This window comes from Mirounga angustirostris, unplaced genomic scaffold, assembly GCF_029215605.1.
Source record: "Mirounga angustirostris isolate CCGP_5_RB_7025 unplaced genomic scaffold, mMirAng1.0.hap1 SCAF_7, whole genome shotgun sequence".
Lineage (NCBI taxonomy): Eukaryota > Metazoa > Chordata > Mammalia > Carnivora > Phocidae > Mirounga > Mirounga angustirostris.
In genome coordinates, this window is record NW_026991715.1 from 39,285,809 (window position 1) to 39,303,014 (window position 17,206).

At 42.3% G+C, this 17,206-nt stretch overlaps 1 protein-coding gene across 1 annotated transcript; it reads right to left on the reverse strand.

The window, feature by feature from the left end:
• Positions 1 to 258: 258 nt before the first annotated feature.
• On the reverse strand, positions 259 to 16,793 carry GRXCR2 (glutaredoxin and cysteine rich domain containing 2). Its single transcript, XM_064596109.1, has 3 exons — positions 16,375 to 16,793; positions 9,820 to 10,047; positions 259 to 1,622 (listed from the first exon to the last, which is right to left on the reverse strand). The coding sequence occupies exons 1-3, from the start codon at positions 16,708 to 16,710 to the stop codon at positions 1,440 to 1,442; spliced, it is 747 nt and encodes a 248-aa protein (XP_064452179.1). The 5' UTR covers positions 16,711 to 16,793; the 3' UTR covers positions 259 to 1,439.
• Between the last annotated feature and the right edge of the window lie 413 nt (positions 16,794 to 17,206).

A 17,206-nucleotide genomic window follows, 5' to 3' on the forward strand; every position in this document is an offset into this window, starting at 1 on the left:
TATTGTCGAATGTTCCTGTCAAAAAAGAGAATACACTGAGAGGTCTCCTGTTTCATTCCTTCCTCTGGTACTCTGGAAAAACAGAAGAGTCAGAAGCTGTGAGAAAACATACACCAAGTCAGGAAACAGCTAAGTGTAGAAGCAAAGAAAGTTGGTGAGCAAAAGTTCTATCATTCTGGCTAAGAGAGAACAGGCAAAATTTATCATGGATTCCAAAAATATTTTAATCTTTTTATTAGAAGTGTTTGTATTTCCTGAAAAGCATTCCACTGTTGCATTACTTTAACAGCTGAATATTAGAGAATAACAAACAAATCTTGAAAAAAATTCAGTTATGAAAATCAAAATTATCATAGAAAAGCCATGTGTCTCAATAGATAACAGACTTTATAGTGTTATTCTCTAGGGGTAAAGGGAGTGGGTGTTAGAGCTACAAAAGTTAACAAAAGAATTTTTCTAACTTTATAACCAACTTTAAGACAAAAGAATTACCTTTAGCATGTGTATTCTCAGACAGTAGAAAGATAATTCTTAAAAATCTGCCTTCGTTAGTTTTTCTTTTCGAGGTTTCCAATAGATAATTATAAAATATCCAATCTTTTTTTGAAGAGATTGTGGCTGTATCTTAGATTTAAAATACATTTATTTATTTGCTAATAATTCAGGGGCTGGAAGAAGTCATATCACACACACATACTTAAGCACCAAATTTATCATAAATTGCTTTGACTTGGCTTATAACCCCAGTAGTTTAGAGGCACGCAGAAATGTCTTATCTCATCTGGTCTTAAGAAGTAGCATTGCTCACTGCCTGCATGAATACTACCCAAGCGTATCACACAGGAGAGACTTGGGGACTTGGAAAGAAAGGCCTTCTCAGCTTGCCTATCTTCAGCAGGAAGCACATACATGTTGTTTTGTTTTCGGTGGCCTGTGAGTACATTCCTCATCAGGCATCCCTTTCCTCTTCTGCTTAATTAAAAATTCAATCTGACCAATAATGATTTGAAATGCATACAGGAATTCAGTTCATCAGAAACCTGCTTTTTTTTATTCCTTTCTCACTGCATAATTTTGCAAAATAACTCCCAACCAGAAAATGACTTAAACCTGCTGCCTGAAATGTACATGTATTTGCTCAGTAGTGCAGGGAAAAAACTGAGCTAAGTCAAGTAAGATGCATGCACACGTTCCTGGAAGGATAATTTTAGAACCCGTTTCAAAGCAGACTCTAATTCAAAAATGTCTCTGCCACTTAGAACCAGACAGAGATGCTCCTAGCCTTACAAAATGTCATCAAGTGACTGAGTTTTGCCAGTGGAGGAAGTGGTCACAGCCACTGTGGCTTCCTTGCTGGGAGAGGGAAGAGAAGGAGGGGGCAGGTTATTAGAAATAGCTTCAGGAAGGATGCGATCACAGCGGACGTACAAAGCCACAAGCTATTGATTGCAAATCTGGCAAGGCTGCAGGCCATTCTCATTGCAGGCAGGGCAGCGCAGGGCCCGATAGGACTCCTTAAATCTGTTGGCCAGCATGGAGAACTTGCTGCCGTGGCACAGAGAGCAGGTGGCACTGCCCGACCCTCGGCAGTGAAAGCAGTTGTCCTCGGGAAGCTCCCCTTCCTACAAGAGACAGGTCAGAGTTTAGTGACGGCAGTTCCAGACCACGGTTCCAAAACAGGCTGAAGCAGCACGGGGCTGCCTGAAAAGGCGGAGGCAGAGTGAGAGTACAAAATGCTTCCCACAGTGCCAATGGGGGAACTGGCCAGAGGCACAGAATACTTACTGGAGTTTCATCAGAGGGTTTCCCTGATGGAATCTCTAAGGCAGCAGCTCCTGCCTTGAATTCTGTCCCTTTCCATTCCTCATCGCCCTTGTCACCATCTGACCTGTAACTTCTGTATGCTCCACCAGGACAAGAGCTTACTCTTCCTCATGGCCACATACTAACAGCGAACCCCTGTAGCACGCTTAGTAGGTGCCAGGTGCGGTTCTAAGCTTTCTCTACACTCACCTATCTAACCCACATGACAGCTCGGCGAGACAGTGCACGTTTTATCATCCCTGCTGCAGACAGGAAAATGAGAGACCGAGAAGTTCAGTTATTTGCCAATGGTCACACAGCCTGGAAGAGAGGAGGCAGGTTTTGATCCCAGGCGAACGAGCAGCCGAGTTCCTGCTTCTCGTGACTATGCACACAGCCCCTCCTTGTAGCTGTCCAACATCAGGCATTCAAGAAAGACTGTATTTGTGTGACTGACAGACTGAGGGGATGGATGACTCGACGTTACAATCCTCCAAAGCTTAGCTCTGAATTCTGGTACTTTACCTTTCTTTTCTTTGAGAACTGTGATAAGGCCTGGAAGAGCAATCATGCACCTTGGACACTTCCCTTGACCTCTAAATCTTTGATTTTCTTCACCTGTGAAATGGGACTGGTAATGCTCACCATTCAGAGTAGCTGGAATATTAAATGAGAGAGTATGTGAAAAGACCACAATAGATGATTATGTGCCATATTACAGGTTCTCCATAAAAGTTAGTTCACTTCCAAGCCTTGCTAGTAAGTCTGGACTTACTAGTCCTCGACTCGCATCCTGCAGAAAATGCCCCCTGTCTACTGCCATGCTCCTTCCCTAAAACATCTCAAGGAAACCGGCAAACTTCGCATTCTGCAAAGACTGTGCATAGACCACAAACATTCCAAGAAATAAGGGGTGGTACCATATCAATAACAGGTGGATCCAGCACCAAGTCCTGTCTATTTTACCTGCTAAACATCTCTCAAATCCATCCAGTTCTCTCCGCCCACAACCACAATCCCAGTCCAGATACCCACGAATTCTGGCATGGATTCAGGGCAGAGCCCTTGTGGGCTGTTCTCCCCAACCCAGTCAATTCCTATTGGGTTTCAGATGTCAGCTTAGCAGTGCCTACACCTCTGAACCAGGAGGCCTGACCCGCCTGTACTGCCCCAAGCACAGCAGGTCTCATAATCTACTGAAAGCTTCTGCTGACCACATAGGAATCTCTCTGCGCTAGTCCCTGTCACCATCACTTCCAAGACTTAAAGTGCGGTGACTGACACAATATTTGTCATTCACATGTCTGCTGGATGAATAAACAAAACGACGATATCTGGAGAACCCTAGCAATTCTTAAATTCTAGAAACTAAAAGAGGACTGGAGTCTACTGGGTGGCTCCACCCAGCTAACACAGCTTTCTTTTATAACTTAAGAATAAAAATAATCTTGAAAAGGGAGGCATAAGTTCTGAAAGTAGTTCCATTGTGCTACAAAGTGCCTAAGAAGGCATTAAATTTTATTTATTCTAGATTTAAGGAACAGAACTGATTACCCAACTGACAAAAACCTAAATGATGTCTATGTATCCTTTTGTTAATATTTTATTGATTGCTGCCATATTTTAATATATTAACAATGGGGAAACTTGTTTTCTTCCCTTAAAGCATTCAAAAGAAACGTATTTGCCAAAATATTCTTTAAGCAAATTGTCACGGTCCATTTTTTCTGCCAAATCCACATGTTCTTATTTTGTACTGGATCCCAGTGAGATTTTAATGTTGCCAAAGGAAGTACAGTAAATTCCTACCATAATGCCATACATGTCACCCAAAACTTAATTTGCATAGAACGCCAGGTTCAGATATTAAAAGAAAGAAATAAAAGGCACCCGAATCGGCAAAGAAGAAGTCAAACTCTCACTCTTTGCAGATGATAGGATACTTTACGTGGAAAACCCAAAAGACTCCACCCCAAAACTGCTAGAACTCATACAGGCATTCAGTCAAGTGGCAGGATATAAAATCAATGCACAGAAATCAGTGGCATCCCTATACACCAACGACAAGACAGAAGAAAGAGAAATTAAGGAGTCGATCCCATTTACATTTGCACCCAAAACCATAAAATACCTAGGAATAAATCCTTTTTTTAAAAATTTTTTTAAAGATTTTATTTATTTATTTGACAGAGAGAGATATAGCGAGAGAGGAAACACAAGCAGGGGGAGTGGGAGAGGGGGAAGCAGGCTTCCCACTGAGCAGGGAGCCCAATGTGGGGCTCGATCCCAGGACACTGGTACCATGACCTGAGCCGAAGGCAGATGCTTAACGACTGAGCCACCCAGGTGCCCCATACTTAGTAATAAATCTAACCAAAGAGGCAAAGAATCTGTACTCAGAAAACTATAAAATACTCATGAAACAAATTGAGGAATACACAAAAAAATGGAAAAACGTTCCATGCTCATGGATTGGAAGAACCAATATTGTGAAGATGTCAATGCTACCTAGAGCAATCTACACATTTAATGCAATCCCTATAAAATACCTTCCACTTTTTTCAAAGAAATGGAACAAATAATCCTAAAATTTGTATGGAACCAGAAAAGACCCCGAATAGCCAGAGGAATGTTGAAAAGGAAAAGCAAAGCTGGTGGCATCACAATTCCGGACTTCAAGCTCTATTACAAAGCTGTCATCATCAAGACAGTATGGTACTGGCACAAAAACAGACACATAGATCAATGGAACAGAACAGAGAGCCCAGAAATGGACCCTCAACTCTATGGTCAACTAATCTTTGACAAAGCAGGAAAGAATGTCCAATGGAAAAAAGACAGTCTCTTCAACAAATGGTGCTGGGAAAACTGGACAGCTACATGCAGAAGAATGAAACTGGACCATGTCCTTACACCACACACAAAAATAGACTCCAAATGGTTGAAAGACCTCAATGTGAGACAGGAGTCCATCAAAATCCTAAAGGAGAGGGGTGCCTGGGTGGCTCAGTCGTTAAGCGTCTGCCTTCGGCTCAGGTCATGGTCCCAGGGTCCTGGGATCGAGCCCCGCATCGGGCTCCCTGCTCAGCGGGAAGCCTGCTTCTCCCTCTCCCACTCCCCCTGCTTGTGTTCCCTCTCTCGCTGTATCTCTCTCTGTCAAATAAATAAAATCTTTAAAAAAAAAAAAATCCTAAAGGAGAACACAGGCAGCAACCTCTTCGACCTCAGCTGCAGCAACTTCTTCCTAGAAACATCGCCAAAGGCAAGGGAAGCAAGGGCAAAAATGAACTCTTGGGACTTCATCAGGATAAAAAGCTTTTGCACAGCAAAAGAAACAGTCGACAAAACCAAAAGACAACCAACAGAATGGGAGAAGATATTTGCAAATGACATATCAACTAAAGGGCTAGTATCCAAAATCTATAAAGAACTTACCAAACTCAACACCCAAAGAACAAATGATCCAATCAAGAAATGGGCAGAAGAAATGAATAGACATTTTTCCAAAGAAGACATCCAAACAGCCAACAGACACATGAAAAAGTGCTCAACATTGCTCAGCATCAGGGAAATCCAAATCAAAACCTCAATGAGATACCACCTCACACCAGTCAGAATGGCTAAAATTAACAAGTCAGGAAATGACAGATGTTGGCGGGGATGCGGAGAAAGGGGAACCCTCCTACACTGTTGGTGGGAATGCAAGCTGGTGCAGCCACTCTGGAAAACTGTATGGAGGTTCCTCAAAAAGTTGAAAATAGAGCTACCCTAGGACCCAGCAATTGCACTACTGGGTATTTACCCCAAAGATACAAATGTAGGGATTCGAAGGGGTACATGCACCCCGATGTTTATAGCAGCAATGTCCACGATAGCCAAACTATGGAAAGAGCCACGATGTCCATCGACAGATGAATGGATAAAGAAGATGGGGTATACCTGTATACACACACACACAGGCACACACACAATGGAGTATTATGCAGCCATCAAAAGGAATGAGATCTTGCCATTTGCAACAACGTGGATGGAACTGGAGGGTATTATGCTGAGCGAAATAAGTCAATCAGGGGCGCCTGGGTGGCTCAGTCGTTAAGTGTCTGCCTTCGGCTCAGGTCATGATCCCAGGGTTCTGGGATCGAGCCCCGCATTGGGCTCCCTGCTCCACAGGAAGCCTACTTCTCTCTCTCCCACTCCCCCTGCTTGTGTTCCCTCTCTTGCTGTGTCTCTCTCTGTCAAATAAATAAATAAAATCTTTAAAAAAAAAAAAAAAGAAAGAAGTCAATCAGAGAAAGACATGTATCATATGATCTCACTGATATGAGGAATTCTTAATCTCAGGAAACAAACTGAGGGTTGCTGGAGTGGTGGGGGTGGGAGGGATGGGGTGGCTGTGTGATAGACATTGGGGAGGGTATGTGCTATGGTGAGTGCTGTGAATTGTGTGAGACTGTTGAATCACAGACCTGTACCTCTGAAACAAATAATATATTATCTGTTAAAAAAAAAAAAAAGAAGATAGCAGGAAAGGAAAAATGAAGGGGGGGAATCGGAGGGGGAGATGAACCATGAGAGACTACGGACTCTGAGAAACAAACTGAGGGTTCTAGAGGGGAGGGGGGTGGGGGGGATGGGTTGGCCTGGTGATGGGTATTAAAGAGGGCACATATCGAATGGAGCACTGGGTGTTCTACGCAAACAATGAATCATGGAACACTACATCAAAAACTAATGATGTAATGTATGGTGATTAACATAACATAATAAAATTTAAAAAAAAAAAGATTAATGAAATGACCTGGCGAGCCTGCTGCAGGGAACAAAAACAAATCATCAATCAAATTTTCTCTAATGTCACGTGGTTATACAATGCAGTATTAGAGCTTGACTGGAGTTTCCACTCTTACTCTGAGTTACCACCCTCCTTCCGATCACTTGAGCCCTCAGCACACTCACTGAATCATTTAATGATCATTAAATCAAGTGTTACTGAGCCTCTACTCTGTACACGGCATGCGAGATGTAAGCTTCTGTCTTTCATTCTCAGCATTTTTAAATTCTTCTCAGAAAATATTCGGTAAGAGGACTTAGAACATAGTTGTACTGCACAGCTGAGGTTCTAGAACCAACAGACCTACCCAAACCACCTCTTACTAGTTGCACAAGCAAGGAAAGGGGCCTCAGCTTTCATTGCAGACTCAAAGGCTTGGGTAGCCCTGAAGTAGCCAACAAGCACCAATCTGGAGGCTGCTCAGCAAGCGGGTTAAGATTATAAGGTTGGTAGTCAGGTGGACCGGGGTTTGACCACTGGCTCTGATGACCTCTGGCAAGTTACTTAACTTCTCTGTGCCTTGGTTTCCCCAGATACAGAAGAAGACTGCTAACAATACTGCCCTTAGAGAGTCCTTGTGAGAATAAAAGAGACTAATGCATGGAAAGCACTGGGCATGGTGCCCGGTGATCATGGGCCCTCAATAAATGGCAGCTCTTATTATTATTATTACTATTATTTCAAAGGCAAGATCTTTATAAAGCATAAAGAAGCCCAGATGACTTACATTCTCAGATCCACTGAACATACGGCCGGATTTTTCCCCTTCCCTATTTCACTGTGGCTCAATTCAATTATTCCTCTCCTTTTCTTTTATAGTTAATACAGAGGGTCAGCATGGTCTGGCTTTTAGCCTCGGCCCGCTCTTTCATCAAGGTTCCCACTGCTTCCCTGTTCCATCTGACACAACAAAGAGTCTCCTGGTCAGAAGGGGCTCCTTGATGTTCCCTGACCCTCTTTTTTAGAATAAAACCTGTCTGGGCATTTACTGCACGAGGGATTTGGCAAACAAATAGCAATTTAAAACAGAGTTTAAAAGACAGGCAAGTGAAGTATAACCTTTCACAGCAACTTTCTGCTGCACGCCTCTGTCCTAGTTTATGGTAGTAGAGCAAAAACACATGGATCTCTCCAAATTGAATTTAAAGATAATTGTCATGTCAGGCCTGTCGCTGCCTTTTTATTCAGGCCTGCAGCGTGACCTGCATTTTATCATGTCTGGCTCTCTTCTGAAAATATATGCTCCTACAAATTACCAAATGGTATGAAAAAGAATAGAATTAATGAATTTTAAAGTGGAAAGGAAATGCTTTGGATCACAATGTTTAGTAGTCCGCCTGCAGCTCTGCTAGGTTCTGAACAGTGCTATATAAAAGGCAAGAGGCAAGATAGTACTTATCAGCAGGCTCTCTGGTCCCAAATTCCAGTACTCTTACCACGAACATTTAACTGGTATCTACTGCACACCTACTCTGTGCCAGGCTCTATTTTTTATTTTTATTTTTCATTTTTTTGACATGGGAACTACTATGCTACACCCAACATAAATATGGCCCCTGCCCTCATGGAGAGAAATTCTAGCGGGTGACGGTAAACATTAACCAAATATTTACACAGGGAAATATAAGATTGCAACTGAGGAGGGGTGTGAGATGCTCTGAGGGGTCCACCCTTGGGTATTTCATCCTCCTAGAAGTGAGAGGAGGCCCCTCTGAAGAAGTGATGTCTCCACTGAGACTTCAGGTGCTAAGGGCAAGGCAGTGGGGAATCTGGAGAACATTCCAGGCACAGGGAAGTTGCCTCTGGCAGGATAGAGCAAAGAGCATATGAGTGGTAGCTAGATGGGGCAGTGTGTCTGGGACAGAGAATGAAGAGAGATGTGTAATAGGAGGTTAAACAGGCGAACAGTGGCCAGGCTATCTACTGTTTTATTCCAAGCAGTGAGAGGTCACTGAAGTTTGTGGTCAGGGAAAAGAGTGATGAAGGGGTGACGTGATCATATCTGCATTTCAAAAATATCAAGTGTGAGATCAGGTTGGAAAGAGATAGGAGTCCTTGTGAGCAGAACTTTAATAAGAGTCTTTTGCTAGAGTCTGGTCATCACCTTCTTGTTCCTGTCCTCTAAATCCTACGAGGGTAGGGACATCACTAACGTATGAGGAAGTCCCTGGCCCATTTTGTCACACCAACCCAGAGGAGGTGAGAGAGAGTCCCACAGTAAAGTTGCAACTCCCAAGAGATGGAAACTAAAGAGAGAGAAAATTCATTTCTGCTGCTATCCAAGCTTTTACCCTCTTAGCTTAAATCCATCAAAATTGCTTTTCCCACTGCCAATCCCACACTGTGAACTAATGAATATCATCACTCTACCCCTTTATCTGAGCATGTCTGAGCAACGGTGTCCAAGGTGAGGAGTCCGTACCTCCAAGAGGTATGGGCAGAAAATCATTCTAAGTATTTCTATTTACTTTTTATCTTAAAAAGGCAAGAAATGAAGCTTCAACCATATTTTCAAATGAAACTGTTATGCTAATTTTTAATAAATTAGCTCCTGGCCCCTTCGCTAGGTCAGGCAGTCAGCAGACAAATACAGTACCCAAGGGATCCTGGAGTAAGCATGATGGAAAGTGACCTCACTGCACGTACAGTGACAGTGGTGTCCCAGCTCATTCATTCACTCTGATCATACTGCACATACGGAGGTTCACTTGTCCCTGGTCCAGCGGATGTACAGAGAATAGTGCTTAGTTTTAACTAACTAATCTCTACAAAACCCAGACACGTGGCTTGATAAGATTCTTTAAGGAGACTGGATTGAAGATAACCCCAATAACAGAAGCACAAGCAAACCCATAAGAAAAAGAACAGAGCTGATTTTTCCCATCTCTGGAATAAGCTGTTCTATGCCACAATGCAGAGTGAAAACAATAAATACCTAATCAGATCTCAGAAGAAGTCACCAAAAACAATTAAAATTATGCATATTTGAAATATAGACATAATTATTATTGCTAATCACATACCATTAAAATCTAATAAACTTAAAATTCCTTAACATTTTTAACAGTTAAACATCTTAAGTATTTATATTCAAGTTTTCACTTAAGTAGTGCACAATCGAAACCATCTGGAGCCCACTGCTGTAGGGCCAGCCCCAAGGAGGACAGTGAGCCATTCTGACACACCTGTGGGTACTGGTTATGAGGAAATGTGCTTTCCGCGTCTGGCAAATGCCCATCGTCCTGGTCACGGTCTCCAAAGATTTCCTCTTTGCTCATCAGAGACTCTTCCTCAGCCTCCTCTTCCTTCTGGAGAATTTTCCTCATGAAGTCTCTCTTGTCCATTGGGGTTCGAATGATTTTCAAGTTATTCGTGTAGATGATGATCTTTCCAAAATCTATAATAGGTGGGGACTAGAGAAATGAAGAATGAGCATGGCGACCTACCAGCAATCACCACATACAGGGCTGCAGAACCTGTTCAACATCCCAGGAAATAGGGGAGAAAGAACTTGTAACTGTTTAGCCCGTAGGATTCCAACAGATCCCAAAGCTAAAATTCACTCCCTGGTTTGTTCACTCTCTCTAAAAACCCTGAAAACCAAACCAACCAAAGCTGAACTAATCCTATAACTGGGGTGTAAGACTCTGCATGGCCAGGGCCAAAGCTTCTACTCCCACTGCATACCACAGTAGCTGATGCAGAGCTGGGCACAGTGAGTGTTTTATAAACACAGAAGAATGCTTAAAAAAATAAATAGCTCTCCAAAATTTTTATGCATAAATAATAGTATATAAAATTTACTGAATTATTATCATTATTTTATTATAGTGGATAGCATTTATTTTGTGTCAGACATCATGCTAAGCATTTTACAAACATTACCTCATTTTCCCCTCAAACATCCCTTGAGGCGGATGCTATGATTTCTACATTTTTACAGATGAGGAGACTGAGTCACAGTGGGGTCAAGAGCCTCCTAAGGTTACCGTTGGTCAGAATCTGTGGCTGGGATTCGAACCCCAGTCCGTCTAACTCTAAAGCCCATATTCTTAACACCTACACTGCACTATTCACAAGTATTTTCCCTCCAAAAAACCTGTAAGATCATTATGTATATAATGATCATATATATATATATATATATATGTAGTGATCTTACATATATGTAATATCTTATATATGTAATGTTTTTTATTATTTGTACAATATATAAATCTTTTTATGTCAATAAACATACTTCGGTAGCATCATTACCAACAGCTTATGTTCCTTTATGTGGATTTATCATGTATTACTTGATAATTTGCTGAGGAATAATTTACACAATACAACAATGCAGCAGAGAAGCCTGGGGGAGTAAATGTTTAGGGATTACTTAACTAAGAACCCAGAGATAGGATAGCTTGGCAACAAACAACACCAATCTTAATTCTGCTGTTCACCAACTGTAAGATATAGGAGAGTCATTTGACCTCTTAGAACCTCAGTTTGCTCATTTGCAAATGGGGTGACATCTAACTGGTGGGCATCACCACAGACAAAATCATTATTGAAACAGGAATATGTGGGGCACCTGGGAGGCTCAGTCGGTTGAGCGTCCGACTCTTGATTTCTGCTTAGGTCATGATCTCAGGGTCTTAAGATCGAGGCCCGAGTCGGACTCTGCGCCCAACCTGGAGTCTGCTCAAGATCCTCTTTCCCTTTCCCTCTGCACCACCCCCCCTCCCCCATTCACACACTTGCGCACACACACTCTCTCACTCTCTGTCTCTCAAGAAAACAAAAGAAAACAAAACAAAAAAACAGGAATACTTGGATACTGGCTGGTAAGCAGGTGCTGTCCTGCGACTCCTGAGTGCCCCCCTGTCACTCCCCGCTCTCTTCAGGGAGCCTCTACCGCCCCCATACCCAGCAATGTAGCAGTTAATGCTTAGGAGCCCAGGTCTCAGGGCCCTGCCCCAACGCTCGGCTGGCTTCTGTGCTGGTGCTGGCTGGGCAATGTTCCTGTGGGGGAAGATTTCGATGCTCCTCCCTGAGGCTAATTATATCGATTTCTAGGGGGGGAGGTGCAATGAAGAATATATTAAACAGGGTTTTCAAAGCTAAAGATCTACGCAGGGGTGGGCATTGTTACTGTGGCTGGTATTAAAAGCTGTTCATTAGTACTGCATGCACAGTCATGCTACACAGCTAAGTACCTCAGCACCAAATATTCCGCCCTGCATTTATAGAAGTGTAGAAACCAAATTTATTGGGATGCCACAATCAAGCAGTCTCCTATTTATAGCCATAACACATTCAGTCACAACCTGGCTTAAACAGGACTTCAGTACTGGGATCCCGGACTTCCTTGAAACACAGAGTTTTCTATCATTATTTATGAAGCCACGGGCTTCCCACTTGGCCCTGTTTTCTCTCCTTCCCCTCAAGGGATCGTGTGGCAGCTTCCATCTCCTATTGTTTGATGCACACTGGGTTCCTGTTTCACACTCTGGACTATCAGTTTCCGAACATCAGAAGATAAAGATGGTGGCACTTTTAGAAGGTTCCATTTCTACTTCCACTAATAGCCAAAGAGGTTTAGTTACCAGGGAGCTTTTTTTCACATGTAAAACTGGTTTTTTCAAGGTGAAACTCTTAATCTACTAAAAAAAGGGGTGGGGGCACCTGGGTGGCTCAGTCGTTAAGCGTCTGCCTTCGGCTCAGGTCATGATCCCAGGGTCCTGGGATCGAGCCCCGCATCGGGCTGCCTGCTCAGCGGGGAGCCTGCTTCTCCCTCTCCCACTCCCCCTGCTTGTGTTCCCTCTCTCGCTGCGTCTCTCTCTGTCAAATAAATAAATAAAATCTTAAAGAAAAGAAAAAAAAATCTGTGGTCATCTAGTCCAACCTCCTGCCTCTAAGCTGGTCTATATCTGAGACACCCAAGATACTACATTTATTTTTAATGTACTTGAAAGAAGGAGGGTCCCAAATCACCTGTAAGGTGTGTTTATGTTTCATTCACCCTGACAGCCAAGTTCTTCCTTGTGTCTAAGGGAAACCCTTCAGGTGTAACTAAAGTTCACGTTATCTGGTGACACCGAATTGCCATTGAGGAACACCCACTCTTACATTACAGAGGGCCAGGACGAAGCCAGGAATTTTTGTGTTTCCTTCCATAGTGCCCAGAATGACATCTTGGGTGACTGAGCTTCATAAGTGGCCACGTGCCTGGAGACCGCTATTCAGGCACCATGAAACCTTTCCACTTAAAATGCAGGGACACCTTCCTGAATCCTAGAAATGCAAAGGGCTTTGGAGGCAGGCAGGCCTGAGGTCAATTTTTCTGTGCAAGATTTGCAAGTTCCCAAACCCCATGCGCTGTTTGTCCAATTTGTAAAATTCTCAAAGAATTACTGTGAAGATGAAATGACCTACGTACAAAATACTAGCCTTCTAGTACATGTTCAGTAAATGCCACGTCCCTTCCTTCCCTTCCATTTTTTTAAATGAACCTTATAAACTTCAAATGGTTTCAATTCTTTAAAATATTTATTTGTTTATAACCACTTTCTCTATCATATACAATTTTTTTTAAAAGACTCAATATTTCTTTGATGAGAACCTGGTCGTTATCACAATGGTAGGGAATATTTGCTAAGCACATCCAATGTTCCAGGCACAATGTTAAGTATTTCGTACGTATACTCTTTTTTTAATCACCACAACAATCTTCATAAGTAGATACTTTTATTACTCTCATCTCCTAGAGGACGACATTGAAGCAAGGCAAGATTAAGTGGTCTGCTCAAGCTCCCACAGTTAAGTAGGTAGAGTGGACAGCAAGCCCAGGTTTAACAGACATCATAGCCCCTGCCTTTTTTTTTCTTTTAAGATTTTATTTATTTATTTGGGAGAGACAGAGAGAAAGAGAGAGCACGGGGGGGGGGGGGGGGCAGAAGGAGCAAGGGAAGCACACTCCCCGCTGAGCAGGGAGCCTGATGAGGAACTCAATCCCAGGAACCTGAGATGGTGACCTGAGCCAAAGGAGACGTTTAACTGACTAAGCCACCCAGGCGCCCGCCCTTGCTTTTTTTTTTTTTTTAATGATTATTTTTGTGGTGGTAAAATATACAGTACATAAAATTTACCTCTTTAACCATTTCTAAGTTTACAGGTCAGTGGTATTAGTACGTTCACACTGCTGTGTAGCCATTACTACCAGTCATCCCCTGAACTTCATCTTCTCAAAATGAAACTGTATCCCCAGTAAGCTCCCACTTCTCCCCTCCCCCAGCCCCTGGCAACCACGGCTGCATTTTCTGTCTCTATAAATCTGACTATTCTAGGCGCTTCACATAGATGGAATCATATAATTCTCTCTTTATGACTGGTTTATTTCACTTAGCATAATGTCTTCAAGTTTCATCCATATTGTAGCATGTGTCAGAAGAGCCTTCCTTTTTAAGGCTGAGTAATATTCGACTGTGTGTATATACATTTTATTCGTCCATTCATCTACTGAGGGACATTTGGGTTGTTTCCACTTGTGAGCAACTGTGAAAAAGCTGCTATGAACACTGGTGTACAAATACCTGCTCAAATTCAGAGCCTTTACTGTAATTGTTGTGCTTAACTGCTACCCAGTGTTGCTTCATAATCAGTATTTACTAGGGTTTATTTTATAGTTGGATTCGCTATTGAAAAACCATGGCTTTCCAGTTCTCGTTTCCTTGTGTTTCATAAATACCACACTGACAACCTGTTTCAGTGGGCGGAGCTGCAGGAATCCATCCTGACCCCTCTCTCAACCAGAGGCTGGCTAAGATTGGGAGGCAGCATTTGGATCAGGCAACAAAGAAAACAAGGATAACTGGATCAAGCAGGAAACCCAATCAAGCAGGAATCAAACTCTGAAAATGGTCTCCAGAGTCCTGTGTTTAAACCAGCGTTGTGGTGCTGCTATGAAGACTCAATTATCTGGTTGTGTAAGTCCAAATCATACACATTTACATAAGTGCCAAGTTTGACACATGACTTGTGATGGTCCAGTGGTCAAATTATCTACCATGACTCTGAAAAACAAACTGAGGGTTCTAGAGGGGAGGGGGGTGGGAGGATGGGTTGGCCTGGTGGTGGGTATTGAGGAGGGCACGTTCTGCATGGAGCACTGGGTGTTATGCACAAACAATGAATCATGGAACACTTCATCTAGAACTAATGATGTAATGTATGGGGATTAACATAAGATTAAAAAAAAAAATCAAAAAAAAAATTATCTACCATGGCCTTGTAAAAGGTCTGTAGAAACTACAACTTTTTAAAGTCTAAACCTACAAGTAAGATTTAGTTTAAAAGAGATATGTAAGTACAAGACATAGCCAAGAACCTAGGATATAATAAGCACTCGGTAATGGTAACTATTACTATTAACATCATCATTATTAGTAATGGTGAGAATGGAACTGGAATAAAAAGAATAATTTTAGAGAATAAAAAGGAACATTCCACACGACCAAAAGCATGAGGAATCAGAACACCTGGGTTCTTATTCTGACTTTGCACCTAATGACTCTCTAATACTGGGTGGACCCCTTAACAACTTGGCACTCGGTTTTCCTCATCTGCAAAATGGGAATGACCGTATTTTGCCTTTCTCCTCAAGGCTGTGGTAAAGACCCAAGGAGAAATTACGTGAAACTACTCTGTAATGCATAAGCCCCTCCACTAACACGAGGGGTTGTTCACTCCAGCCCCCTTTATTATCAAAAAGAAACCTGGTATTATCTCTGATAAATGTGGACTCCTGTAATTACACTTTTACCAGTGCCAGAAAGGCCAATGCATTTGTCTGCCATAGATGAATTATCTGTTCCCTTAGGCAACTAACAATAAAAATGAGTAGAGAGTAATTATCTGAATTTCACACTTTAAAGATGAGGGCATATCCTGGTGTACTATTCATTAATAGTACATTAATAGCACATTATATAATTGCATTTAATCTTAAGGAAAAAAGTCCAGTGGCAGACATATACACATCTCCCTTTCATTTTTAGAAATCAGTGAATATTTTCCAAGTTCTTCCAGCTTAAAAGAAAATCATGCAGGGGCTTTTGATTATCCATGGTACTGGGAAAGATAATTGAAATTAACAGATAAAATACACATTTCAATTGAACTGTTAGCTCAGACCTCTTCCCCAAGTAACATTTCCTCTGGTTGACATGCTTTTCGCCATTTCTTCCCAGGACTCCAACCACTCAGGGTTCATGCTAATGAGCAATGGAAAGGCAAAATAAATAAAGAAACAAACACTTTTTAAAAGCAGGCAGCAGGAGGGAGATAGGAAATAAAACAAGACATGGATAAACCACAAGCTGAAAAACTGGCTGGAGTGAAATGAGCACCTTCAAACACTCAGCTCTTTCAGGCAACAAAACAACCAGTTGTCGCATAATTGTCTAAAACGGCAGTCTCGCAAGCTGAAAACCACTGCATCTCTATTTAATTTATTTACAAGATAACCCAGCCAATGACCCAATTACAATTTACTATCCTGGATGGGACTGAATACTATACAGGCTTGTTGCACTTTCCAGTAAGCAGTCAGCAAGCATGTTATTTTTGTCCCAGAAATATTATTCCGATAGCGGCTTCTCATTTGGTGCATGAGCAAGATACAAATTTGAACGAGTCAGGTGCTTTCCTGTATACATTTTAGTCCCTAAAGTTTATACACCATGCACAATACCAACCTTATGGTCATTCGCCTTGTAATCATTGAAGAAAGCCTGGCTGCCCGCCAAAGTGTAGGCATTGCCCTCTCTAAACACGCTGATCCTTTGAGCAGTCAGCTTAGGGGAGTATGGTCGGGGCTTGGGGGCTTCCCCAGACCCATAAACACCATCCATTGGTTCAAGGGACTCTTGGAGAAAACTGTGAGGGTATTCCTCCTTTGGCGACTCTAATTCCTGCCCATCCTCAAAGACCTGCTTCAACACTCTGCCACTGTAGGAGGAAGAGATTTTAAATCGTACTTTCCGTGGTTTGCCGTCACTCTTCTGGTTCAGCTTCTTCTCAGGGTCCTCCATCAGTAGAAATTTCACCCTGTGGTTTCCAGGCTTCAGTGTAGCCAGTAAAATTTGGGGCTCTGGGGAAAAGGCATTTTATTTTCTCTCCTCTTGCATATAATTAATTCAAGTTGGTGCTGGGGTATGCTCAGTTTACAGCAACTGACACCCACACATTAAATATTGATAGACCCTCATGCAAAGGTAGGCGATTGTGGGTTTATGGAGTGGATGGAGTGCAGCGTAAGACAAGATTGGGTCCCCTTGGAATCCCAAACTCCCCTATAACTTCACCCCAATCCTGGCTTTTCCTACCTTGAACAAGGGTAGATTTATTTAGACTGAACAAGTACCAATTCAATGAGGCTCAATTACTCCATCAGCTGGCAAATGTCTTATTAATATTCTTACCAACAACTATGACCTAGTGAGCACTTAATAGGTGCCACAGATTTTTGCATGCATTGCCTTACTTGGTCCTCACAATAAGCCTACATTGGAAGTATAATTATCCTTG